General features: G+C 40.0%; 1 protein-coding gene across 1 annotated transcript in view; it reads right to left on the minus strand.

Moving 5' to 3' along the window:
- LOC135197427 (uncharacterized) overlaps nucleotides 1-27,803 on the minus strand; it is a 117,168-nt gene that overhangs the window by 81,795 nt on the left and 7,570 nt on the right. Inside the window, exon 2 of the mRNA XM_064224498.1 lies at nucleotides 25,805-25,918. Within this exon, the coding sequence (XP_064080568.1) occupies nucleotides 25,805-25,918 (114 nt within the window). The remainder of the gene's footprint in view (nucleotides 1-25,804; nucleotides 25,919-27,803) is intronic.

Below are 27,803 nucleotides of genomic sequence, written 5' to 3' on the forward strand. Positions count from 1 at the left end.
ATTCATCACATGCAATAATTTTAGAACAAAGATGCAAACATCCAATCGCTTCCAAAAAAATATGATAAAAAAAAACAAATGGGTAAATAAAAATAAGCGAAATCACCTTACCAAAGAAATCCTCCCTCACTTCAGCAATCCTTTAATACTTCAGAGGATTTCCTGAATGCTAATGAGAGGTTGAGCCGGCGGAAAGAAAGTGAAAGACGACGCGATTTTGCATATTATGGAGCCCGATGCCCTTCCCGCGTTTCGGCAGAATCCCGACTCACGTTGCTTGTGATTCCGCCTCATCAGGACTCTTCTTTCAGACGCCCCTTAATGGAATGGAGGATTTATTTCCTCCTCTCTTTTAAGAGATGTTTTCCAAGGGACGCTTGTGCACAGATTTTTTTTTTTTTTTTTTTTTTTTTTGTGGAAGACTGTCCGTCTGTTTTCAGTAGCTTTTCTTAATTTTCATTTGCGTTGTTGCTTGTTTGTTATCAAATCTGAAGTTGAAGAATGCATTTTGCTTCTTCTACACTGATAAACATAACCCTAAAATACCTACTTTTAAATTTTCCCTGGGGAGACGAGGGGAAGGTATTTATTTGCTATCTTCATATCTAAGGCAAATAATTCATCTCCTGTTTCTATGCTAATAAACATATATACATACACACTTGTACTTTTAGATACGGTTGAGCGCTGACCTAAATGTACGCGAATGAGACGTGCACGGTACACAAAATAATTATATATTCAGGCAAATGTAGAGGTATAATTGCACCACCGGCATTTTTAGGAAGGTAATGTAAATTACGAACAATTGCTGCTACCTCTCCATATCTGCCTCTATCTATCTATCTATCTATCTATCTATATCTGTGTGTGTTTGCACACCCAGCAAGTAAGCAAGAGAGAGATGTAATGGCGATTACTAAAATCTACATTTTAAAAAATTGATAGCCAGGAAAAGCATAAATATTATAATATAACGTCATACTTCCTTGCCATTTCTATAGTTTAACAAAGCATCTTTGTATGGTTATTCCGTGAATGCCTAACCTTTGAACCGTTTATCCTTATCAGTGAGGTACGTGAGTAATGAGGAAAAAATACTTTCCCTCTCCTCCTCTTCCTCCTCCCCCTCTCCTTAGGGAGAGGAAAATAGAACAGAAGAAAAGATGTTCCTCATTAGGGACAACGATCCTAATACTTTTGTCCTTGATATTTTTGTTTGTATGTTTATGGAAAGAAAATTCAAATGAGACTGTTTTTACATTCTCTCGTCGGAGTTTTGTTTCATTAAATTCCTCCCTAGGGCGGTATTTGGTCGCCCTAATATCGAGCCAGCACGAGTCCTAAGGGTTAATTCCAACAGCTCCTGCCTAGACACGATGAGAACGAGAAAAAAAGGACATCTTTGTCCAGTTAACATTAGACGAAACTTGTGAACTTGTGCATACACAGGCATGCACTCACGCTGACCCGTATAATATGGGGCTTTATGTGCTTGGTTTTGTTATTAAGTTTAAACATATATATATATATATATTATATATATATATTATAATATATATATATATATATAATATTAGATCAAACTACAGTAATAAATGCAATAAAACCCAAAAACATGCTGTGGATGAGATACGTGGATGACATACTAACATTTTGGGATAATAAGTGGGGTAATTTTAATGAATTCCTCTCAAAATTAAACGCATTAGTGCCCAGCATCAAATTTAAAGTTGAATGGGAAACAGACAACAAAATTCCTTTTCTTGATGTTTTAATAATCAGAGACACGACAGAATACAAACTTTACCATATACAGAAAACCAACGTTCTCACTTTCATATATTCACTATTTTAGCTATCATGACAATACCATCAAGATAGGTCTAGCTAGCAACCTATTCTTAAGAGCCTTACGAATTTGTTCCCCAGATTTCCTGGAAAAAGAATTTGAACTAATTCGCAAGCAACTTTCATCTTTAAAGTATCCTGACCATATCAAATTGAGAAAGCAATTCAAAAAGCAAACGTAATTTTCTACCGACCCCCTAAAGACAAGACCAGAGACACACCCAACAATAAAATAAAAATTCCCCACCTGGAGACGATTAAGAGAGTAACTCACACCCTTGGGAAATCCAATCCCCCTTTTGCATTTACCTACCCAAATACCTTAGCCAAATCCCTGATTAACGTCCAACAAAAGACATCGCCCAAAGACTCTGGGGTATATGAGATCCCATGCCAGGACTGTGACCAATCTTACATCGGATTTACAGGTAAATCACTTCCCCAGAGATTAATACAACACAAACGGTCAGTTAGGTATGGACAACAGAACTCGGCTATTTTCAATCATATAAATGAACATAACCATAGAATAAACTGGAATATGTCACGTGTAATTTATAGCAGCAACTGCCGGTACAAGAGTCAAATGATGGAATCGGCTTAATAAAAGAGAAGCAGGTAATGAACATCTCAAAAAGGGAATTGGACATCCGACATCGTCGACGCAGTGTTCATTCAACCAACGCTTAAGAAGATTAAAGGAAGATTATCAGCGGGGTGACCTAAATTGGCTTACTTGTGGACGAATCTCTTGTATAAATACCACCTTTTCTGTAAACTTTTCTCATTCATATACCTGAAGAGAGAGACAGCAGTCTCTGAAATATAGTACTTTTCTCTCTACATTTTTGTGTTTTTTTATGGGCTCCTTTTATTAGATGGAATTCTGTTGTTACAGAACACTTTTACCAGTCATATATATATATATATATATATATATATATATATATATATATATATATATATATATATATAATTAGTATGAATGTGGAGAGAGAGAGAGAGAGAGAGAGAGAGAGAGATTGAGAGAGAGAATCCTGCATACATAAAAAAAAGTCTATATTTGATTGATCATTCCTACTTGAACACTACAATTTGTCACAGACGAGTATTTGTGAGACTGTGAATGCTTTCTGTAATGATTAATTTGCCTGCATACAATGGGTGAATAGTGGTAATCAAAAATTTGTCTTATAGGTGAAAAGGCTCTCATACCTACGAGCAAATGACACACAACAAAAAGTCAATAAAAAATGCAGAATAATTTTGGTTCTCAGAGAAATATAATCTATAAGAATAAAAGCCGAGTGGATCTATGTCGTTTGTCCGCGCTGTGTAGGGGGGGGGGGGGGGGGGGGGGGTAGGTAGGAAATCGGGAGAGTAGGGGAGACATGACACATCCACCCTCGTCCTGCAAACCTGTTTGTCCGCCCATGATGGGGGTGGGGTAGGTAGGGGATCAGGAGGGTAGAGCCACCATTGTCTTGCAAATCTGTTGGTCCGCCCAGTTTCGGGGGCTGGGTAGGTAGGGGATCGAGAGGGTAAGGGAGACATGACGCATCCACCCTCCTCCTGCAAACTCTATAATCAGTTATTCAACGACGTTATTTTCAACGTGCCATTGTGCAGTGCGACGAAGGATCCAGTTCATGACTGGCAGCCGCACTTAAACGGAGAGTCCTTCAACTGACCTCCTGTCCCGCGCAGCTCAGCTGCGCCACTTCCCTAATACAGTAAATAACATTCATACATTATGTAGCTCTCAGTACAGTAAAAAAAAAAATAATGACCTCCTAAAATGTCATGATTCATAAAGAGCACTTTGGCGAAGGTACGCGCACGCGCAAACTGGACAGAAACCAATATGACATCATCAGCGGTTGCACAAACAAATGAAAATGACTAGGAAATACGGGAGATGAAGTAATGGTGATTTCTATATAAATGGGTTTCATCTTTATTCCTTCTCCCTCTATCTGTCTACCTATCTATCTATTCATCTGTCTGTATGTTTGTGCCTTCGCACAGCTCCTGTCTATCGACCCCTCCAATTTTATCTAATAGACAGTTTTTATTGGATGCATGTTTTCATCCTTTCTGTGCCGCCTTCCAACAATTTTCACATTTTTTCTCTTAATCCTCTTTCCTGCCCCGACATCTTTTCCTCGGTTCCCCTCTGCTCCCCGATAGGTATCCAGCTCCCAAAAGCATCCTCGTTTGAAAAAATGAAAGCTATCTTTTTAGGAATGGGGGCACTTTTCACCCCCCCCCCCAAAAAAAAAAAAAAAGATCGATGCCCTTGTAAGGTTACCCATCAATAATAATGATAATTACCTGTCACTTTCGAGGCTTCTGTTTATGTGGGATTAAAAGTTGACAGTAGAAAAATCATTATCCCTCCCCTAAATTGTTTTTTATTCATAAATACTTAAAATATTTCCAGCGCTTGCTCTCTCTCTCTCTCTCTCTCTCTCTCTCTCTCTCTCTCTCTCTCTCTCTCTCTCCCGGCCCACCCCCAACCCCTTTTTTTCTTGGGTGACGGAACATCCCATTACAAGCTGAAGGGGATTTATCTGAGTTATGAGCCTCATTTATATTTTTTTTTTTTCTTTTTTTTTTTTGTCCTACGTCTGTTTTCAGGTCAAGCAAGATTAAAATGTCATTCAGGATGAACGAAATATTACAATTTATTTGTTTTATTTTCCATTTCCAGCTTTCGGTCACTCTGCTTAGATGCTATTTTTGTGTGTGTTTTTTTATAAGGTGGATATTAAGTGGTTTTAAGGATGCTGGAATTATAAGCAAAAACGATTCGATTAGAACATCTTTCCACAGTAGCTCTATCGAGTTTAAAAAAAAAGTTGAATCTTTGAAGAGAGGAGAGAGAGAGAGAGACGAGGAGGAAGACCCAGCCCGAGTGAGGAGAGAGAGAGTAGCCGAGAGAGAGAGAGAGAGAGAGAAGCAACTATAATAGCATACGAGGACTTTACTTCTTCTAGTAGGAGTATTCACAATTTTTTCTGGCAGAATTAAATTAAAAAAGGGATGATTTTCTGCCAGATTACACGTTCTTGCAAAAGACCAAATTTCTTTCTTTCTGTCTCTTCTTTTGGTTCCTCCCCACTTGACGTCGGTGCTTTGTTAATTGCCTCGCTAATGACTCAAAGGTCAAATTACCATTTGTTAATGAAGACGGTAATCAATTCGGACCAGAGGGATATTTCCCAAAGATTTCTCCTTCGGAACTTCTGAAGGAATGGAAACTCCAGATGATCAACGAAATCTCTATTTTTAGTCTTGTATAAATGAAAACTATTGCGATGGCTTTGTCTGTCCGTCCGTACTTTTACTGTCCGCCCTCAGATCTTAAAAGCTATTGAGGCTAGAGGGCTGCAAATTGGTATGTTGTTCATCCATCCTCCATTCATCAAACATATCACATTGCAGCCCTCTAACCTCAGTAGTTCGTGTTGTATTTGAGATAAAAGTTACTTATCGCACGTCTGCCACTGCTATAGGTGCCAACAACACAGGCCACTGCTGGGCCGTGGATGAAAATTTCATGGGCCGAGGCTGAGAGTTTCTTACAGCTTTAGACGCTGTACAGAAAATTCGAATGCCCCGAAGAAACTTAGGCGCATCTTCTATTTGCTTATTGTTGTCAATACTACTATTACAAGTATTATATTCTTATGGAAGAAGCCGAGTCCTTGCGCAGCAAACTTCCAAAGTACAGAGTATTCGCCCGAGCGCCTTAAAAAGGGTATAAAGAAGAACAACGACGGAAGGTGTAGGAATTAATAATATATATTATATATATATATATATATATATATATATATATATATATTATATAGATATATATATATATATATATATATATATATCTGAAGTTCTGTGTAAAGTTAAGAAAAATTAGAAATAATTCTGAATAGATGCAATCATATAAAATAAATAACCTTAGAATGTATGGAATAGTACTAATAATAATGGTATACTATATTTTAGTAAGAAATTCACAATCCCGTGACGAACAATCTGTGTCATAAAAATCCACAATTTATCATATAATCGTGAATTTTTCTGACAATATATTTAATATCTGTGTATATATATGTATATATATGTATATAGATATATATGTATATATATATATATAATATATATATATATATATATATATATATATATATACATACACATACATATATACATACAATTATTACCTATGCTACCGAGGCTCCATCTAATACTGTTGCTTACGATGTTCCACCTGACGCACTTTTTCTCCCTTCACCTCCTCAAACTGCACCAGCACCGAAATTCTCTCACCTCTTCTATCTACTGAGAAGGTAGAAGTCCTCCCTGACTTTCTGGGCTTTTAGTTAATCATGGTCCGTAAGTTGGTAAGCCAGAAGTCCTTATAATTAAAAGCGCCATCGCTTTGATGTCAAAAAAAGTGAAAAAAATACGCCGAAGTTTCTACGGCGCGATCGAGTTTTCTGTACAGTTTATAGTAATCAAGGCCACCGAAAATAGATCTATCTTTCGGTGGTCTCGGTATAATGCTGTATGAGCCGCGGCCCATGAAACTTTCAGCCATGACCCGGTGGTGGCCGCGTTGTTGGCAACTATGACGGTGCCAGACGAACGATCATGGGGAACTTTCACCTTCAATAAAATGAAAACTACTGAGGTTAGAGGGATGCACTTTGGTCTGTTTGATGATTGGAGGGTGGATGATCAACAACCAATTTCCAGCCATCTAGACTCAGTCGTTTTTGAGGGGTGAGGGCGGACAGAAAGTGTGCCGAGGGACAGATAAAGCCATGTCAGTATTTTCCTTTTACAGAAAACTAAAAATTCCTCCCACCTATACAAGCAAGCGAACTTTGAAAAGGCTGCTTGTAGACTTCAGCACAAGCAAAATATTGTTACTACAAACCACTGATCTGCGATAAGCACAAGTTATTGCTCAGGCGTATGTGGAACCACTTATATTGGCGCCATAGATCGTCTCTATATCTATAGTTAAGAAGAGTTGGGCCACTCTAGCTTCTGCTGGGACAGATTTCGAATCATCTACGGTTCTCCTAATTAAACTGAATTGAATTGATCATAGGCCAAGCACTTGGACCTATGAGGTCATTCAGCGCTTAAACTGAAATTGACAGTAAAAGGTTTGAAAGGGATAACAGGGGGAAAACCTCGCAGTTGCATTAGGAGTCAATTGTTAGGAGAGGGTGGAAAGTAAAATGGAAGAGAGTATAAAAGGAAGTACAGTAAAAGGAACGAAACAGGCTGCAGATAGAGCCCGAAGCACACAGCAAAGAACCTTAAGTAATGCCTACAGTGCACCGCATGAGGCGCACTGACGGCACTAACCTCCTACGGGGAATGGCTCCCCTAATGCGTCCACAACTGCACCATTTTGATTTTTATAAGAGAAGAGGTGGAGTCGTCTTACTGGGCAAATCTTGATAAATTGTGACTTTCTCAAATTATATAAGATTTTCATGTATTTTGGAGGCTCATATTTCACCAGTTTTCACGATAACATTATTACAACGGAAATTATGTACAAGATCATTTAAAGTTTATTCTTATTTAATACACATCATTAGACAAAACCTAAAATTGACCTCTCCGGTCAATTAATTGTCTGCTTCTTTACAGTTATATATATATATATATGATATATATATATATATATATATATATATATATATATATATATATATATATATATATATATATACGATATCTCGCAGTTCAGCGGTCCACTACACCATCTTGTATGACAGTTATGATCGATGATGACAGGCCGTCAGGTCCATCGATTGCCTGACCATTACATTCAAGAGAACGGATTTAAGTTTTCCATCCAATTTCATTCACGAATTTCAGGTTCCGGTGACACCATCGTCATTTTTTTTGGGGGGGTGGGGGGTGGCTGGGAATGCACCAAATGACGCATTTCAGTCAAGAGAATTCGCATTTCTTTCATCAGCCTTTCCTGAAAATTTTGCTAGAGCGATTTTTTTAAAATTCTATTCTGAAACGATGAAGGATCCGCCAATAAAAAGCCAACGTAACGTGTGCTGAGTTTGGTACACAAGAGGAACGTTGTTTGCCATCTTTGTTTGCAAACAATTTGGGGCCTGTTTGTAAGCATGGCTAGTTGCCGTACCACGCATCCCTTCAACATATAAAGGAACATCATCATCACTTTTACTTGCTATTCATGTTTCTTCTAATTCTACCATCTACCGAGAGCCGAAGTTGATGAAAGATTATACTTCATGGAATATTTGAAGGAGTAGTTCATTTGCTATTTTAGTCATCATATTCAGGGTAAAAATCGTTATTCACTATTTGACAAGGACTAGCTCGCCAGACGATAATTTTCGGTTGCATTCAATAAAATGTGTGTGTATTTTTTTTATCCCATTGATCTGCAGGACTTATAAAGTTTTTGCTGATAGCTTTACCCATGGTATGTTCATGTCAATACAGTCTGTGGTTAACTATCACGTTTCTGAATAATACATAAAAGGTTAACTATTATGTTTCTGAATAAAACATAAACTAATATTTTTCGCGTTCCAAACTCGATGTTCGTTCTGTGTAAGTGTGCACGAAATATGTAGTTCTGGAAGAAGTCTTTGTATAAGATTACAGCTTCTCATACTGCATAGAATTTTAACAAAGAACATTAGAGTACCCTACTATTCTTACAACTGTTATTTGAAAATGACCTTACGAAATAGAATGACAACTTTTTTTTACATGGTCTAAGAATAATGTTACACTGCACCTCTCGACGTCGTTACTTATAGATGGAACGTTATGGTGTCATAATAATTCGGTTTTCATCTGTATTCAATTATACCTTCCCTTCACTCTAAAAGTGTTAAGAAAATTTCAAATAATAAATTTAACCGGATGTCAAAACTGAGTTTTGCATCCGTCAAAAAAAAGATAGAAAAAAACGAAGAACGTAAAAAGTAGGAAAGAAAAAGTTACGGATAAAGGGAGGGATTTTAGCATGCTCTTTCAAAAGAGAAAATCTCACTTAAGCCCCTTTATCCAATATGCAGTCCCCGAAATAGAAATATTCCATGGGCATTCGATGTATGAAATACCCCAGTGTGTGTGTATATATATACATACACACACACACACACACACATATATATATATATATATATCAATATATATATATATATATATATATATATATATGTATGTATATATATAAATATATGTGTGTGTGTGTGTGTGTAGTCACATACATTATACCATTTTTATGATCGCAAATGTTAAGCTACAAATATCGTCTAATATCAACCAACCATAACTCGAGAAAAACTTGCACCCAAGGCGATAATAAGTGAAATGTGCTTCGTCATCAGCGGGATTCGAACCGCTACTCCCTGGTTTATAAATAACGATGTACAGTTACTTCTCACCAGTGTGTGTGTGCGTATATATATGTGTGTGTGCGCGTATATATATGTGTGTGTGTGTATGTATACGCACACACACACACACACACACAATCACACGTTTGTGAACGGTTAATGTTGTGAAAATATTTTCAGAGGTTTATCAACTCTAGCAGCTAAAGCGTGAATGAGATAATAACCATCGTACGTCTTACTATATATATATATATATATATATATATATATATATATATATATATATATATATATATATATATTTATATTGTCTTGCGCTAACTTATTTAGTTGTACTCTGCTACATATTAGATGCACTTCTATTGTGAATCTGGAGTAACCCTGAAGACCATGAATGACTGAAGCAGATGTCGACTTGAAACTGATTAAATGTGGATATGCATATAATTTTATATATATATATACTATCATATATATATATATATATATATTATATATATATATATGTATATATAAATATATATATATATATACATATATATATATACACATACACACACACACACACACACATATATATATATATATATATATATATATATATATATAATACATACCATGATTTATATACAAGCATGAAGCTTGTGTGTGTCCTATATGTAAAATTATATATATATATATACATATATATATAATATTCTATTTCTATATATATATATATATATAAAACATACATACTCTCATATATGTATAGGTATACATAACACATACGTGTGTGTGTGTGTGTGTGTAACGTCTAAACAATTATATTTGATTTCGCAAATATTTGTGTTAAAACTTTGAAAGCAATAATAACGTGAATAGACACGTTTTACGAGTCTCTGCCATCATATTGGTATATAGAATTTATCACCGTGGACATCATAAACGCCTAAGCAAAATTTTCATTTTATTTGGGCTCCCATCAGATCTAGTTCTTCATCTATCCCAATTTTCTTGGATTTTCTGGGTCTTCTTGCAAGTCTTCTTCTTTTCCTTAGCTACTGTTTTTACGACTGTGTTACATTCTTGATATGTCGGGCTACTTTTCCGCCAATGGACGTCACTTCTCTGTGCCTCTTCGTCATTCGTAATTCGAACTTCCTACCACACTCTTGTCACGAACCTTATTATTCTTTCTATGGTCACAAGCTTCCAACTTCTCCGTTTTCTTTGTCACTGCCAATCTTTCTGCAGCCTAGAGTGGTCCACTAAGTATGCACCGTAAGTCTTTGCTGTCTGTACGAGTACTCATGGGGTATTCTTATTTACTAAATGCCTTTCATCTTTTTCCACTTTATGCAGGTCGCAAACACCCTCTTTCTAATAGCCCTCTAAATCCTTATATTTAAAAATCCAATATGTCAACTAAGTAACGGATATTTTCTACTAATTCTGTTCATGATCTCCCATAATACCGCCCATCACCTCCCTTCTTCATTAACTTTTCTAACACGTCTTCTGAAAACTCTGACTCGATGTAGCTATATTCTGTAAATCTGTGCATCTTTTATGACACCGTCAACCAAATTAGGTTAAAAGCACAAAAGCACATCATCCCTTTTGTATAGCTGGCACATGACCACTTTCCTCAATACTATTGTTCCTACTCTTACTTTCCAGCCACCATGAGCTTCATTTGTTTACGATTTTAAATCCTCTATCTGCATGCCATTCTTCCTCAGATTCTGCTGCTGCCGCTAGGTCATTTGCGTCAACAGCTCCCAGAGGCCTCCTATTGTGCATCCCTTTATAGCTTCCCCCGACGTTTATTTCGACTCCGCCTAATAAACACTTCATGTACCAACGTAAAAAAATATATGCGAGTAAGTTCAAATCTGCCACATTCCGTTCAACGGCATATCGAAGCCTGCTTCCTTCTCTCTCTTTCTATCTCTGTTACACTTCTTGGCTTCACTTTCTATCAAAAATCCACACCAGTTCGTCTCTATTCCTGTCTATTCAATTTATGCTAATTCAGACCTACACCTGCACTCTTCCCTTTCCTCTCTTGACTATCATCTGCCATTAGCACTCAATCTCGACTTATTCTCTCTGCACTTACCAATTGAGAACAGATATCCGGAAAATAAAAAAAGGCATTTACCTATTTCCTAGCCTATTATCCCATCCAAATAGACGCTTGATCTGGCGGATATATAACTGAACCTCTTACATCAGTCAGAAGTGTTGTATTCAGGTTATTTCTAAACGATCATGTAGAGACCATACAGTTAAATGGATAAATCTAATTTTAAACAATTAGGGGGTTCTTTCGTCCCAGTTCCTGAAGCTTTAAGCTAAACTTTTTCCAGGACCCGACTGGAATATTATTTTTGTAGTATTTGATGGAATTCCTTTCTTCGTTACCCTTCTCAACAGGATTAAATCGGAAGTGGTGCCGTTAATCCATCGCCTAGATCTCTTCTCTATGTCCTCTTGCAGAAACCGACTGCCTCTGCTGACTAATATCTGTCATCATTCCTTTTCCTTGTTTACATCGGGTGTGGGATAATTAAGGGTATTAACTGCCCGTTCCACGGGCATTAAATTGAGAGAAATTGACTTTCCAAAATTCTGGCTTTGTTCTTAAAGGAAGGAGTCTACCAGAGGAAGAGGAAGAGAGAAATACAAAAACCCGCGCAGACTATGCGCAAAGTTTGTCTCAGATAGAACGATCAAGAGCAATCCGTTTCGTGTAAACAATCTGTCGACACATCTCTGTTTATCGATGTCTGACTGTTTCCTATACGCTACCGAAACACTACTGCAGAAATGTTAACAAAATAGTAGAGCGGGCCCAAACACACATTCAAACAAAGAATGAGAGAGAGAGAGAGAGAGAGAGAGAGAGAGAGAGAGAGAGAGAGAGAGAGAGAGAGAGAGAGAGAGCAAGTTTTATAGGTGCATCGCTTTAAAAAGGCCAAATATCAAATGTCGCCTTCGTAAGGAGCCAACTCCTTCGTTACATACAGTCTCGTATCATTCAGGCTTGAGCAGAAAGTTAGGATTTACCCCGAATTATCATTATCATCTTCTTGAATCCCACTCAAGTGATGATGAAGAGATAAGAAGGGAGAGTAATCGACATAAACGGTTGAGGCCTTTTAAATGTATGATGTGTGGCTATGAATGATGACACTTATATTAATGGCGTAGTTAGTCATATGTGCAAATCGTCTATGTTAAATGATAGAAAACTAGCGAAGCAAAGTCACCACGGGCCAGAACTACCTTTAAAAACCAGGGATATAAGTAAACAACAATACTTTTGTCACTTTGTGAGCTGGTATTAAAATTACAGGAGCTACATATTATATACACAAGTAAAAAATTTAATCGCCAGCAGCATTCCTATAAAACGTATGAATATTAATAAAACAATCAAACCTATACATAGACGAAGTAAACAGTCAACAATGAAGGCAGCTAACCAGCGGCAACAATCCTCCCGACTTCGCCCCTTTAATTCAGCAGACATAAGATTGGAGAACGACCAATCGTTATTCAGCTATTTGTATAACCGAATTCCCTCATTCTCCACCACAGTCTAATTAATGGCTCTGCCAAAATGCATATTTCCTCTAATTGGATTTAGATATCAGTATTGCTAAATGCTTTAATTGCTATTTGGCCCCATGTACCTGCCAGGTTACCTGATTTCTGCGAACGTGGTTTTAATTATATGATAATGCGGGTTATGGAGTCATTTCTGAATGTCTAGCCTTTATAATTAAAGACACCCTTGTCCTTCACAGATGATGTTTATTGAATCACGTCTGTCAAAATTCAAAAGTTCCCCGACATTCAACCATGTAGGTGAAACCAGTGCAATCTTGGTTTTGGGTTAAAAACGATCCTTGACTGTCGACGACTTTTTAATTTGACTTGAAGTCGGTAGGTCTCATTATCATCATATTCAATTAAACATCAATTTTAAATGATAACATTTCAAGTCAATGAAAAATAAATTTTAATTTATTACAGTTCAATGAAAAATATTTACGCGTTTACTGTTAATTCTTGTCTATTTAGTTTCAGGGTAAAAACATGAATTTTAGAAAGGAAGAAGGGATGCTGAAGGAAGAGAGAGAGAGAGAGAGAGAGAGAGAGAGAGAGAGAGAGAGAGAGAGAGAGAGAGAGAGAGAAATATTATTATCTAAATAGGATATCTAGTTGATACTTGTACGCCGACATTGAGTGACTCATTAATTATTAACGATCTTGAATCAAACGTCATTAAATTTCACGAAAGAAACTGGGAGACATTAAATAGAAACCAATGAAATTGGGGAAACTGTTACTTTCAACCCTACTACTGATATATTCATTTTAAAGACATTCGTGTCATAATTCTGACACTATGATTTTAAATGTCTTTTTTTTTTTAGTCAATAATAAAATTTTTAAACAAAATAACGCGTTTAAGGTTGAAAACATAATATTTCAGTGCTTATGTTGACAAGGTCATATCAGGGAGTGTTTTTCTATAGTAGTCACTTATTAGAGTGCTGATCTTCACTTGATCCCTTATCATCTTGGAGGGAATATTCACTTGGTTTGCAGGTATGTGTCAGATCGTTGGGTAACTAACAAACACCACAGCACAAACTGGATGGAATGGGGCAACCTTTTGGTGATGAGAAAAGGAACAAAGTGACTCTGGAGAGAAATCTGAATGGGAAGAAGTATGATATTTAGAGCCTGAGATCAGGGACTTGGCAACCCTGTGGTAGGGGTGTACGAATACCACCACCGTAGGTCCTGCGTGTCGTAAAAGGCGACTAAAAGGACAGCTGCTGCCTTGCAGTCTTACTTATTAGTAAAAGGCTAGGCCCACTGCCAATAACTGTGGTTGATGACAGCAAGGGCATGCGGTCGTGAAAACCCTTTTGCCAAATAATAAACCATGCCTGATGTTGTAAGGAAAGGTGGATCAGGCAAACAACAAAACAGTGTAGGGATAATGGCGGGGAAAAAAGAAGACCAGGTACTTAGGTCAAGAAAGACATTTATTACAGTTAAAATCTTAACATTTCTGAGGACAGGAATGTAAATATGTTAAAGATCGGATCGCATATTAACAATTTTTTTTTTTTAAAGCTGGTATATGAGGAAAACAAACAATTTTCTCATCTTCCAGATATCGTTTGGCTATATCTATCAAAAGTGTTAAAAAAACAACTGACACATCAGTTGTAAACATTATATTCCTAAATTAACGTAAATTAAAACGTGCTCAAACAGAACCTTGTTTCACCAACGAAAATTAAAATAGCTACGCTATATTATTAGAAATAATTATTCTGTACTGATTAACATGCATTATTTATTTTTTACATGCTCATTCTAATAAATACATCATAAATATCCTATCCTTAAATTCTTGTATCTTTAACTCAACGCGAAACACCTTTTTCAGACCTTTTTAGGCTCTTCCATAGGCTTTCCTAGTCCCCAACAAGAACAACAACAAAGTAGTTTGTAGGCTTACTCCTCGAGTAAGTGAAAATCTGGCGAGGAGTCTGAGAGTTGGAGTCAACAGTAGCACACAGGACTCACAGCTATTAGAAATCATCACTTTAAGTGAAAACGGGAGTAGGAACGTGGGTCGTGATCGGCTAAATCAGTAAGTATTGCTCTTACTTAATTCTGGCAACTTCTTTGTTTCGCAATAAATGAGAGAGACAAAAGGCAACAAGAACCGTCTGGCATGTATAATGTACCTTCTATTTATATTAGGATAACGATCATGTCACTCGTAAAGACCAAGAGGAGAAAAGGCGCAGCCTCAGCAGTGTCAGACATGAGATAAGAAGGTTCTCTGAAAACCCGACAACAACAATACCTTCAATAACAGCGCTTTTGTCTACTGATGGAAAATCGTGAGACCTTAAAAACTACGGAGGCTAGAAGGGTGCAGATTGATATGTTGATCATCTGCCCTCCAGTCATTAAACATAGCAAATTGCAACCCTCTAGCCTCAGTCGTTTTTATTTTAGTTAAGGTTAAAGTTAGATGTCACCTTGCGTCTGACAATACTATAGGTGCCAACAACACAGGCCACCAGCGGGCCGTGGATAAAAGTTTCATGGGCCACGGCTGAGAGTTTCAAACTACGTTATATGTTGTACAGTAAACTCGATCGCGCCGAAAAAACCTCGGCGCATTTTTTACTTGTCTACTTAAGTTGTTAAATCTGAAAGGGCATCACAAACATCTGATTCCCTCTTGCATATCGGCGTACTGTTAAGCAAGATGTGTATGGATTTAAGGTATTTATAAACTGCCTTGAAGATATCACCTTGAAAAAGCACCACAGAGTCTTAGAGGTTGGATATTTCCTGGTAATCAGTTCAAACTGAAACGCGAAGTATCACTCCACTGCCGATTTCGAGGTCTTATCTTTACTGGAGACTCAGTCACCTCTCCAACAAGCATAATAAACTCACACTAACACTTTACGTAAATACAAGGTTGTTGGCGCACGCTTAAGCCTAGCGCTGATATCTACCCTTACCCTCCCGATCCCATACCTACCTTGCCCCCACACGGGACGGAGAAATAGGTTTACAGGAGGGGGGTGGATGTCTCCCCTACCTAAACTGGCTCCATCCGGGACGGACAAAGCCGTTTGCAGGAGGAGGGTGGCTGTGTCATATCTCCCCGGGAGAGGACAAACAAGATATTATAAAAAAATAAAAAAAAAAAAGAGAGAGAAATTCAGACATATAAACCTAAAAAGTCAGCATGCCGGAATATTTTAACCATTCGATCGTTGTTAATATACATTATTTTTAAATCACAGTCTGTCTGCTGTTAATAATTATTATTTTTTTCTTTATTCAGTCCGGTTTACCTTTCTCATACAATTGTTTCAGTTCAAGAAATATATTGTTTCTGCCTTTTTCTATCGCATTTATCCCCCGAAGGTATTCTTTTGTACTGCTTCCAAAGGTCTTCTCTTTATTATATACTAGCTGGTTACCCGCCCTGCGCGCGGGTCCCAGCTAGAGTGTTCCGTGTAACCCAGAGCATAGTTTATGAAAAGAAAATAGATAAATCAAGCCACAATTGAATACAGTACCACGACCTGAATTGTGAGGAATGCAAATCTGACAAAACAAACAACATCCTTGGAAATGAATATCAAAATGAAGCATCATAAACATATATGGAAAGAAAAATTCTTGGTGTTGGCAGAGAGATTCCAATTCACCAGAATGCCTTTTGGTAGACTATGTTCTTTTGTTTCCCTCCGGTGACAAAATGAACAGGCGTTCCGGAGAACCCACTCTTGAGCACGCCACATAAAGCTGCCCGTGAGGAAAGCAAGGTTGCTCCAAGTTGATGCCAGCCACTCTGAGAGGCTGTCCCTGGGCTTTATTGATAGTCATGGCAAAAGCCAACCTGACTGGGAACTGAAGGCGCTTGAAACTGAAATGGAAAAGAAAGAAAAGAGAAAGATCCTTTCTCTGACTCTCTTTCTGTCTCCAACCATCATTGGCTCTTTCACTCTTTCTTCTCACTAATACCAACTCTCTATCTCACTGTCTCCCTATCTCTAAACAACCACTCTTCTCTGTCTGTCTGTCTCTCTCTCCCTCTCACTTTTTCTATCTTTCTCCTACTTAACACCCCCTCAACTCTCTCTCTCCTCTCTCTCCTTCTCTCTCTCTCTCTCTCTCTCTCTCTCTCTCTCTCTCTCTCTCTCTCTCTCTCTCTTACTCTCTCTTTCTCTCTCCAACAATCACTGTCTCTTACCCTCTTTCTTCTCAGTAATACCAACTCTCTGTCTGTCTGTCTTTTTTCCTCTTTCTTCTCCCTAACACCCGGTCTACTCTCTCTCACTTTCTCTCCCTCTCATTCTCTCTCTGTCAACCCCCTTCTGAAACCACCCTTTTTGCTGTCATTGATGTTTACCCTATAGTATTCTTTTCCAAATGAAAAGTCATATGTATACAGAAATTTGTAAAGTAATTAAGTCTACGGACATAGCCAGCCCCGTTTCACGGGCAGAACCAGCTCTGTTTCAGGGAATCCCTTCTCACCCTTCGGAGGGGGTAGGAGGGGGAGTAGAAATTTTGGGAGCCCGGGCTCCCAGGGTTTTCCGGGATCCCAAACATAGGTCTCGACCTTCCCGGGGTGGAAACCCATTTCCGTTCCGAATCTCAGTCCCGTCAGACCGACAAGAGTCTTTTGTCAGCTTTAGGGACGTATCTCAAAAGGGAAGGATGTAGGCAGATTGGTACTTCTTAGACCTATATCTTAAGCTCTCTTTCCTGTGACCCCTCTGCTGGCTGTATGTTTGTTTCCAGGATTTGCCTTGCTCGTGGGGGGTTAAGCTGAATCCCAACACCCAAGCAAACCGCCTGCGTTCTGCCCCAGTCGACTGCAGGACGTGACCTTGGACGGATGTCCAACCACATGCCTTCCTGTTAGGCCTATCCAGGGCGTGAGTGGCGCGCCGATCGACCCAGGCCTCAGACAAAGCCAGGCTATGCTTTTCTACAAAGAGCCACTGAACACGACATCCAGGTACGTCTTGTGAAACAGCATATTGCCAGTCCCTTATCACCTATTATCTATTTGATCCTCGTTTTCCCAATTCAATGTCCAACCCCAAAAAGAACTAATCCTTTTGTTCCCTCTCACTGCCTCAAGGCCGGCTTAATACCTAACAGTGGCGACTCTTGCCAGTCTCCTGGCTTGTAAATCGAGTAAAAGTGACGACTGCTTGCCAGCATCGAATCTGGGCTTGCTTAAAAAAAAGCTTGTAAATCACGTTATCCTTGTAAAACGAATGTAAATGTTTTTCAAAGCGCAAAACAAAGCACACTTGCAGGGAAAGAAGACAGACACTGACTCACGGTAAGGTATACCATTCTTTTAATATGATTATTCTATAACAAATGTTAGCTTAAGGTACGTTTAAGTATTTTCCTGATGAAGTGTTTAAAAGAGCGTAGGTAGAAATCTTATTGTTGTAACGGCGAACGCGCCAGAGCTTTATTTTAGCAGTGAGCAAACAATTTGCCCCGCGAATTCTCTGTTACTTTGTCCTGTCCTCGTCGGACAAGACAGAGCACGTGTGTAGAATAGATGCCAGAAAGAACCAGATCAAACTAGGAAGGGCTTTGCCAGGGTTTATTGCTGTGTTGGAAAGCCTAGCTAGTTAGGAGTGTTTTACTAATAGTTACGGCAAAAGAAGTGTACAATTCTTTTGTCTGTGATATGTTAGGGAATTCATTTTTAACTTAGTTTTCATTCCAAATGTTGGTAACCGCTTACCTCCCAGCTTAATTCAGCTTCGCGCACGCGCACTCTCAAGCCTGCCAGCCAGCCCTCGGTTCACTCACAGCGGCAGCCATGTTTGTTATCTCTTTCAGCATTATCTAAACAATTTAAGCAAAGTAACGTAAGTCTCGAAGTTTTAACGTAAATAATATCAATCTCGGTACTAGTATCTATCGTTCTGCCAGAGAAATTAACGTAATTCGCCTTGAATAAGAAACTAAAAGTTCGTGTTGTAAATTGCCTCGCGTTTACAGAGGATCAGCTGTTTGAACGACACGATGTCCAACCCGCTCTGCCCGCTCACCGCGTTTCACGTCGCATCGCTCACTCGCTCGCTGAGCGAAAGTTTCATTTCCCTTCATACTTAACGTAACCTCATTTACAAATGTTTGCTAAAATCGTTTAAAATCCTTACCGTCATTTCACTGTTCACAGGGACCTAGTAATCTTACATAAAGTTGACGTAAATCTTCAAGGAGAATAAATTACAAGAATTGTTAACGTAAAACGCGTCTTTGTGAAATTCATATTGAAACGCAAATCATTTCATAAGCTCAAGCAGCTACTATTAACGTAAAAATAGCTCACCGCGAGCGCGTTATCATTTTCATAAAACGTTATCCAAAGCAATTCTTTCATTTCACGTTAACGTAAGAAAATCATTTAACGCAAGTTGCGTCATATTAAACTAACATTAGTAGTTCAATTCAATATAAGGGAGTTCATTCATATATCATTTTTCACCCTCTCCGAGAGAGAGAGAGAGAGAGAGAGAGAGAGAACCAGAACCCAGTATTCACGAAGCCAAGAGTACTACATCTTACCATTAATTATAGCATGCAGAATTAACATTATTTTAGTCTCTTGTGTCTTTCATTTACACTGAGCGTGATACGTACGCGCCTGTGTCCATTGCAGTTTTGCAAGCATTTAGTTATTTCATTTATTGAGTACTTCAGCGAGGGACTGAGCATTTCTAAAATTTCCATTACCTGTCGTTGCCCGAGTGGTCTTTTCATTTTCTTTTATCACAAAAGACTTGCGTATACCGCAAGCACAACCCGCACAGTGTGCCACGCAAATTCATTACTTCCAGACAGGGAAGTCGTTACCAGTTTAGGACTGGCCACCACCAGTGCACGTCAGGTCTTACCATTTTTACAGTGCCACTAATTCTTGACACTGTTCATCGACTGGCTGCTGAAGTACTCCCACCTTTTACCTTCTCTCTTCCACTATTACCCTCTGCCACGAACAGAGTACCATTTCACTTCAGTATATTTAAGTATACTGCATGTAGTGTCCGGGACACACCAGCACGATACCAGTGCTCCAAGGAACGCCTCCTCATAAGTGCCATTGCACCTGTACAGGCTGTACAGGTAGCCATTCAACCTGCGTGTCCGTCCTTACGGAACGCCCAATTGATTAGTGTGTCCGTGTACAAGGGTCAGTGATCCTTCGGAACACTCAACAAGGGAACGCCTCCCGAAGTGCCGCAATACCAGCCCTAAGTGCTGTCAAACCTGCGTGTCCGTCCTTACGGAACGCCCAATTCATTAATGTCTATGTACAAGGATCAGTGATCCTTCGGACCAATCAAGGGAACGCCTCCCGAAGTGCCGCAATACCAGCACTACTAGTGCTGCCCAAGGAACGCCTCCTCATAAGTGCCGCGCACCTGTACAGACGTACAGGTAGCCCTATACCTGCGTGTCCGTCCTACGGAACGCCCATTCATTAGAGTATCCACCATTTTGGATCACTCAACCAAGGAACGCCTCCATAAGTGCCGTGCACCTGTATTGGACCTACAGGTAGCCCATTCCAGCGTCTCCCAAGTTGGGAACGCCCGTAAGTGTGACGTACGCCGCACACTTCATTCGATTTTTTCACCTCATCAGAAGGTGCCATTCACAAAGTGCCACCGAGCACCCAGTCTTTTCATACTTTTCATTACCACGTCGCAGAACACATTTCCAAGTGAGTGCCACTTTACCCAGTAGGCACTCCCATTCCATCCATTACCCTTCCTGGCCATTATTTTAAACTTTATCCGAGCCTCTACTGCAGCCTAAGGGAAATGTCTTCCCCTGCTTCCCGCGACTTCTTTGCCAGAGAGCTAGAGAAGCTCGGAGCCCTCATAACTCTGGGCAAGGAGGCTGGTTACACTGGACCAGCACTTGACCAGTGGATAAAGGCGCAGCAGGCTGCTGCGCGCCTGCAAGAAAGGGAAGAAAGAGAAGCAGAGAGAAAGGAAAGAGAAGAAGAGAGAAAGCATGAGCTAGCTCTTCGAGATGACGAAATCTCTCTGCTGGTTTCTAAGTCCCAGACCATGAGCTGGACTCCCGGTAAGAGGTGGTTGCGGAGGTTCTGCACCACTTGTTGTGTGCGTGGGCATGCTGTGGATTCCGACTAGTGCCCAAGTCGGTCTCTACCTTGGGAGGAGAGCTTCCAGGGTGAACTTCTCCAAGGCTACCATGTAGCCCTGCCTGATGAACAGTCTCCTACGGCCTATCAGTGGGTACAAGTCATGGCCGACATCGAAGCCCAGGTCTCCCTTATTTCCAGAAAGGCATTGCCTAGGGGTGCCAAAATCCAGACGGACGAAGAAATTCAGTTTGAATGGATTGACGGTAACCTCTATTCTGTTCCTTCGGTCCTTCTGAATGTAGACATGCCCTTTCTGGACCAGGAGACCAGGGAAACCACATTGTGCCGCCTGGGCGTAGTTGACCAATTTCATGATGTTTATCAGGTGATATTGGGCCGAGATCTACTTAAGCCGTATCTCCCCTGGACGCAGCTCCCACTACCAGATGCACCGGATCCCTGCAGCATGCCTCATAATCAATCATCAGTTTTAGGTTCAGAGGCTAGTGCCTCCGATGTCCCCGACATCCTTTCTATTTGCGAACCTGGCCCTGACCCAGTGTCAGAGCCTGAAGTTTCTTCCGCACAATCTCAGCCTCTTACCATTTTACCGCCTACCTCCTCCCCTTTGGAAGAGGTAAGCCCACCAGTTAACCCCGGACTTGGTTCCGAGGGTGATTCAACGGAAGAACCCTTAACCTCCCCACGTCAAATCACTGCCAGAGAGGACTCTTCACCTGTGCCAGAGCACACTACCAGCCTTGGTGACTCCACAGATTCGCAACCTGTGGGGCCATCTCGGCCTTACCGTCCAGTGGCACGGAAGAGGTTCTGGAACAAGTTCTGCCGCGACTGTGGCCGCAAGGGACACATGTCTGCCAACTACGGAGGGTGCGCAAATCACAATATTCCTGCCATCGCAATGGCAGTTACAAATCCTTCTTCACTAGGACCCCCAGCTAAGGGCCCTATAACCGTCGCACCCCTCCAAAACCATTATCAGCCAAGCCACGTCAGAGCCTACGACGACTCTGGCGCTCAAATCTCCCTGATACGGGAAGATCGAATCCCCCAAGGGGCTAACGTCGATAGACATCACTTAATAACCACTGAAGGTATCAACCATATCAAGCTGATCCTTCCGACCGTCCAATTGAGGGTCACCAGACCTCATTTTTCCAGAATTTGTACCCTTGCAGTTGCAAGCTACATTCCAGGAGGTTACGACCTCCTCCTAGGGCAAGACATGAAGTCTCCCTCGCATTTCAAAAAGCCTAGGGGTCCTAACCCCACGTCAAATCACTCCAAAGCAAGGAGTCATCGAAATTCTACTTCCTCCAGGAAGTACGTCCACCAACAGTCTCCCCCGTTACCAAGGAGGGAGATTGACCATTCACAGTTCCGTTGCAAAACCTGCAACGTAATAGGGCACTCCACGAATTGGCCTAGGTGCCCTAGCCGACTACCAGCAGCGGACAATGTCCATTTTCCACAAGGCTTAGCCTTCAACAAGAGACAGGAGCCTCTGTCTCCCATTTCCAAGGGCACGCTGAGAGGTATTGCACCTCCAGTACCCGTCACAGGTCCAGTCGACCTCAACTCTCTGCCAGTGCCACTTGGCAGCACTGAGCAGTGCCAAGCTCCGTCCAGCCTGGACGTAGAGCCACCACAGAACTTGACTTCCGCGCCTGGCCCCGAGCTCGCGCCGGCGCCTAACCTTATCAAGGATCCTCCTACAGGAGATCCTCCAACAAGCATGGAGCTTACCACAGCCCATGGCCAATCCAAAGTCCATGAGTCTTCTTCACCCTAACCACTGTCGCCCGAGGATGAACCTCCGGCAGACCTAACCTTCTCACCTCATCTGGAAAACCAGGAACTGCCTGACCAGGAGTCAGCCTGGAGTTTTCCCCTTACTACGGCTGTCGCAGCAGCTGAAGTGAGGGCCTCCCCTGCAGTAGGTTCCACCTCTATGACGGTTGCTGCAGATACCGAAGTAATGTGTTCTCCTGAAATCCCTCAGGCTACCACTGCCTCTGCTCCTGCCGGCGTTTCTGGCCTTTCCCCAGAGTCGGTGCCTCCGTCTACTCCTAAGACTGGTATAGCCAGGTCCTGGAGGAATAAGAAGAAAAAGAAGAAGGGACGTAACAAATCATTAACACACTAACCAAAGAGCCACATGCTCTCCTTGACACCTGTGCCCGAGGTACAGTGTCGCATTCAATTGCAGAGTGATCCTGGCACCTACCCAGAGAAGGTAGCCAGCCTGATCTCTGCCAGTAGAACTAACCCTCTAACCCCTAGCCATTATAATACTAACCCTCACTTAAATATAATTACCTCATTACATTTCCATCCTGGTAACGCACTAACCACTCATCATCCTCACGCTTCATTACCTCACCTCATGTATTTTAACAATTCCGGCGACACATTACTGCTGTGCGTACCACACTCTGGAATGATTGCGTCTCCCTTTAACTGTATTGAGTAGGTTAGGCTAATGATTTAGTACCAGGGCATTAGGTTAGTAGCAAGTAGAATTTTCAAGTAACCTTACCTAGGGGTAGAGTAGACTGTCGTCACAGACAACCCGTAGTTATTACTTAGGCTAGATTACATCACTACATTAAGTTAGTACACTTAGCATCTTTGCCTATAAGTTAGGTAGGCCAGTGTAGTCAGCCGTATCGCTGCTCTAAAAACTTCAGGTTAGAGTAGGAGAACTGGGTAGTCGAGACGATCAATTTATTTAAGCCAAGACCTTCTCGCCCGAAAGGGAGTGAATGCCTTCTTAACAGGGGGAGCTGTGACGTTTATAGATCGTTCCGTCTACCCAGATATTAATGAATAAATTTGATTTGGAAAAGGCAGCCATTTCCTCCAAATATCAGCTGATTTTTAGGAAACGCGGGAACCAAAACCCGCCAGCCAGAGATAGGGGGTTCCCCAGTTGGGGGAAAAGAGTCTTTTGTCAGCTTTAGGGACGTATCTCAAAAGGGAAGGATGTAGGCAGATTGGTACTTCTTAGACCTATATCTTAAGCTCTCTTTCCTGTGACCCCTCTGCTGGCTGTATGTTTGTTTCCAGGATTTGCCTTGCTCGTGGGGGGTTAAGCTGAATCCCAACACCCAAGCAAACCGCCTGCGTTCTGCCCCAGTCGACTGCAGGACGTGACCTCGGACGGATGTCCAACCACATGCCTTCCTGTTAGGCCTATCCAGGGCATGAGTGGCGCGCCGATCGACCCAGGCCTCAGACAAAGCCAGGCCATGCTTTTCTACAGAGCCACTGAACACAACATCCAGGTACGTCTTGTGAAACAGCATATTGCCAGTCCCTTATCACCTATTATCTATTTGATCCTCGTTTTCCCAATTCAATGTCCAACCCCAAAAAGAACTAATCCTTTTGTTCCCTCTCACTGCCTCATGGCCGCATGCTTCCCCTTGTGTGATCGTCCCAGACCAATGAAGTCATTGCATACCTCAGTGAAACATTAAAAGTTCCTTCTCCCCAGTGTTAGAGAATTAATTAATCAAAACGAGAAGTCATTTTTTTTCCTTTTATCTCGTCTAATCTGGGATTCTTTTCCAGATTCCCGGAGCCACGTGTCATGTCTCTCTGCCCGCAAGTGTTGCATTACCCAAGTTTATGAAACCAGCTTGAATTAATCCATTTTGAGCCATCTATTATCCATTTGTGAGAGATACATAAGTCCCAACGCGTGGACGCTGCATTTACCTTTTCTCCAGGCCAGCAAGGGCCTTTTTGTAAATAAATAGCTGTAAAGTAACGAGCTGAGTTTTCTGGCGACCTTTCCCTCTAAAGAAATTATCACTAATAATCAGTTTTACGGTAAGTTAAAGCAATTTCCTCTTGAAATCCCTCATTATTTCCATTACGTATATGGCCTCTCTCAAGGCCGGGCTTAATACGTAACAATATATATATATATATATATATATATATATATATATATATATATAAATAATTTTTTCTGATATGATAAGGTTTCCTTTTCGTGTGTGTATACTTTCCTTCCCTTCTGCTATATACGCAACAACATTACCTTAGATATATGATGCAAGCAATTTTTTTTTCTACTTCTTTTCTAGCTTTAACATATATTTTTGAACTTCACCACAGTTTTATTCAGGCTTACATTTATCTGTTTAAGCGTATATCAATAAAGTCTTTATCATCTTTGCTACTTAATCTAACATGATGTGTCCACTGACCTTTTTATAACATATACTTTTCTTATATTTGTAACCTATATGTGTCTTCAAAGGTTATTAAGTTGAACGATTTTCCTTACTCTCTCTTTCCTCCAAGCATTCTTATCTTCCCCCCAAAAGTTTCCTAACTTCATTCCCTAAACAGGTACCGATTTATTTCTTGTTCTAATTCCGAGAAATCCTCCACTGGTCTTTACTTTGCTTCTCCTAATAAATTACATTTGCTTCCTCCTCAGTTTTCTAAGTATTTCCTACCCAACTTCTTTTAAAGCTAAGATGTATCTATGTATTTCATACGTTATTTCTGATACTTCTAATAATTTATTAAGAATAAAGCTGAGTTTCCTACAGAAAGGTGATTTTGCTAATGCCCAATGGTATTGAGCCTTGGCCATTTCTTCATATTAAGTAACGGCAAACGTTAACGGAAGCGACTTCATCTCTTTCTGGTCAAAAGTTCCTCGCCTCTCTTTTGTCAAGACAACTAGAGAACTAAAAATTAGAATAAAAAAACCACTGGAATTATGCTAACCCAAGCAATTTCGCGAATGGGAACAAAGTCTTACTAATGAACTAACCTGATTTATATTCCACTTCCTCGGATTCTTGGACATAAATCGTCCCTGCAAATCTTTCTCTTGAATTATTCCAAGTTCTCTTCAGATGACCGGAAGTTGTGAAAAGCTGGTGGCCTGCAAGAAAGATATAAACTTTCACATAGCATTTAAAGACATCTCGTTACCCTAAAGAAATCAAATTGTAAAAAATTACCCCTCAGGATATTACTCGCTTCAGTATATATCTTTTATCTATTAAACCTAATCAATTCTTAACACCAACTGAACTTCAAACTTCAGAACTGTATTAACACCTGTTGATTGCATAAAGTTTCCCAGGAATTTGGAAATGGAGTACGTCACAAACTTTTGAGTCCGTATTCTTGGACCAAACGAATGATGAGTATTGATTTCTTTAACAATCGTTACCCTGAATTAAACGTAGCATGAAAAATCCTTATCTTTATTCCCCAGAAGAGTTAAAGAAAAGGGAAACATCAAATGAAAACAATAGAAACTATCTTTCTTTTCTTTATCGCAGTAAAAGGAAGGCAGGACCAGCTCATAAGACAAAGACACCTGTTAATTATGTCTGATCATTAGTCGGCTCATTAAAAAGAGATTAAATTTCAACGAATAGAGGAACTCTGTGCTCCATCCGCTACTAATGACTAGAGAATGAACAGCAAAAAGGGAAGGCATATATCTTTACGCATACGTGCATAAGTGTGAAGGTAGCACGCTCTGTTTGTTATTTACCTTAATGTGGTGCTTATATGCATATGCAAACTAGAATACATGAATATATGCTGTATGGTACACAGTTATTTCATACCCACACACATATATACTATATATGGATTAAGCTACAAAGGTGATTTAATGTCCAATTCGCTCTACCTCGCAGTTGGTATATTTTCATGTGTTAACCCAAGGGGAATTTTTTAGTTGATAATAATTTCGTCCTCTCGTGGATATCAGGACTTCATGTGAGTTACCGACTCGGCCAACAAATCGGTAACATCACTGAAGTCCTGATTTCTCCACTGTGCGCTGCTGGTTCGAATCCATGAGAGGACGGAATTATCATCAACTAAAAAATGGCCTTTGGGTTAACATATATGAAAATATATCAACTCCTAGGTAGAGCGAATGGACATTTTGTAGTTTAATGCATGCATATGGATCACGGTCATGTGATAAATATATATATATATATATATATATATATATATATATATATCATTATATATATATATATATGTGTATGTATATATATAAAACCTGCATGTAAGTATGTTGTATGCATTACTAAAGGTTTGGAAAGTTACTGAACAAAAGATAGTGAAAAATGTAAACATGATCATGAAAATGAAAGAGCGCCGTGAGTTTTAGGGAAGAGTTAAATTAACGAAAGAGTAGTCAGGTCACTGCAGGATTTGTGTAAATCAAGAGGAAGATCCCAATATTCCTGGAATCACTGGAACCATAAGGTCTCTGTGTGAAGAGAGGAATGCTTGAAAAAATGTTAAACCTGTAGAATCCTATAATTCAATACATGTTCATGATTATTAAAGTACACAGAGATTGACCAAGAGTATGTTCAATTGGAGAGAGTTCTTGGTTCTAGATAAGAAAGAGGTCGGAAATGTACTTCGAGAGTTTATTGTGAGACAGTTGTAAGTGGGAAAACGGACAAGTCAGCATGTGGCATATGGAAATGACTAGAAAGCACTTTACAGAATTGATGGAAATTTGGCATTAAACATCTTGGGAATGATTATACTCGATCTTTGATAGATGTTTTCAAAGATTGTCCAAACTAAAGGTAAAATAATGATGAGTTGGCAAGATATTGAACAATTTAACTTAAAAATTTAGTGTTAGTATTAAAGGAAGTTTGACACACCACGTCGCATATGACAGCAATCTTTTTAAGGGACGAGCTGAGAAAGGATAAGTGGATAGACGAAATTGCAAAATAACGTTCGTTTAATGAGTGACGGATAAGCTAATGTTT

The sequence above is a fragment of the Macrobrachium nipponense genome, chromosome 21, assembly GCF_015104395.2.
Source record: "Macrobrachium nipponense isolate FS-2020 chromosome 21, ASM1510439v2, whole genome shotgun sequence".
NCBI classification, from domain to species: domain Eukaryota; kingdom Metazoa; phylum Arthropoda; class Malacostraca; order Decapoda; family Palaemonidae; genus Macrobrachium; species Macrobrachium nipponense.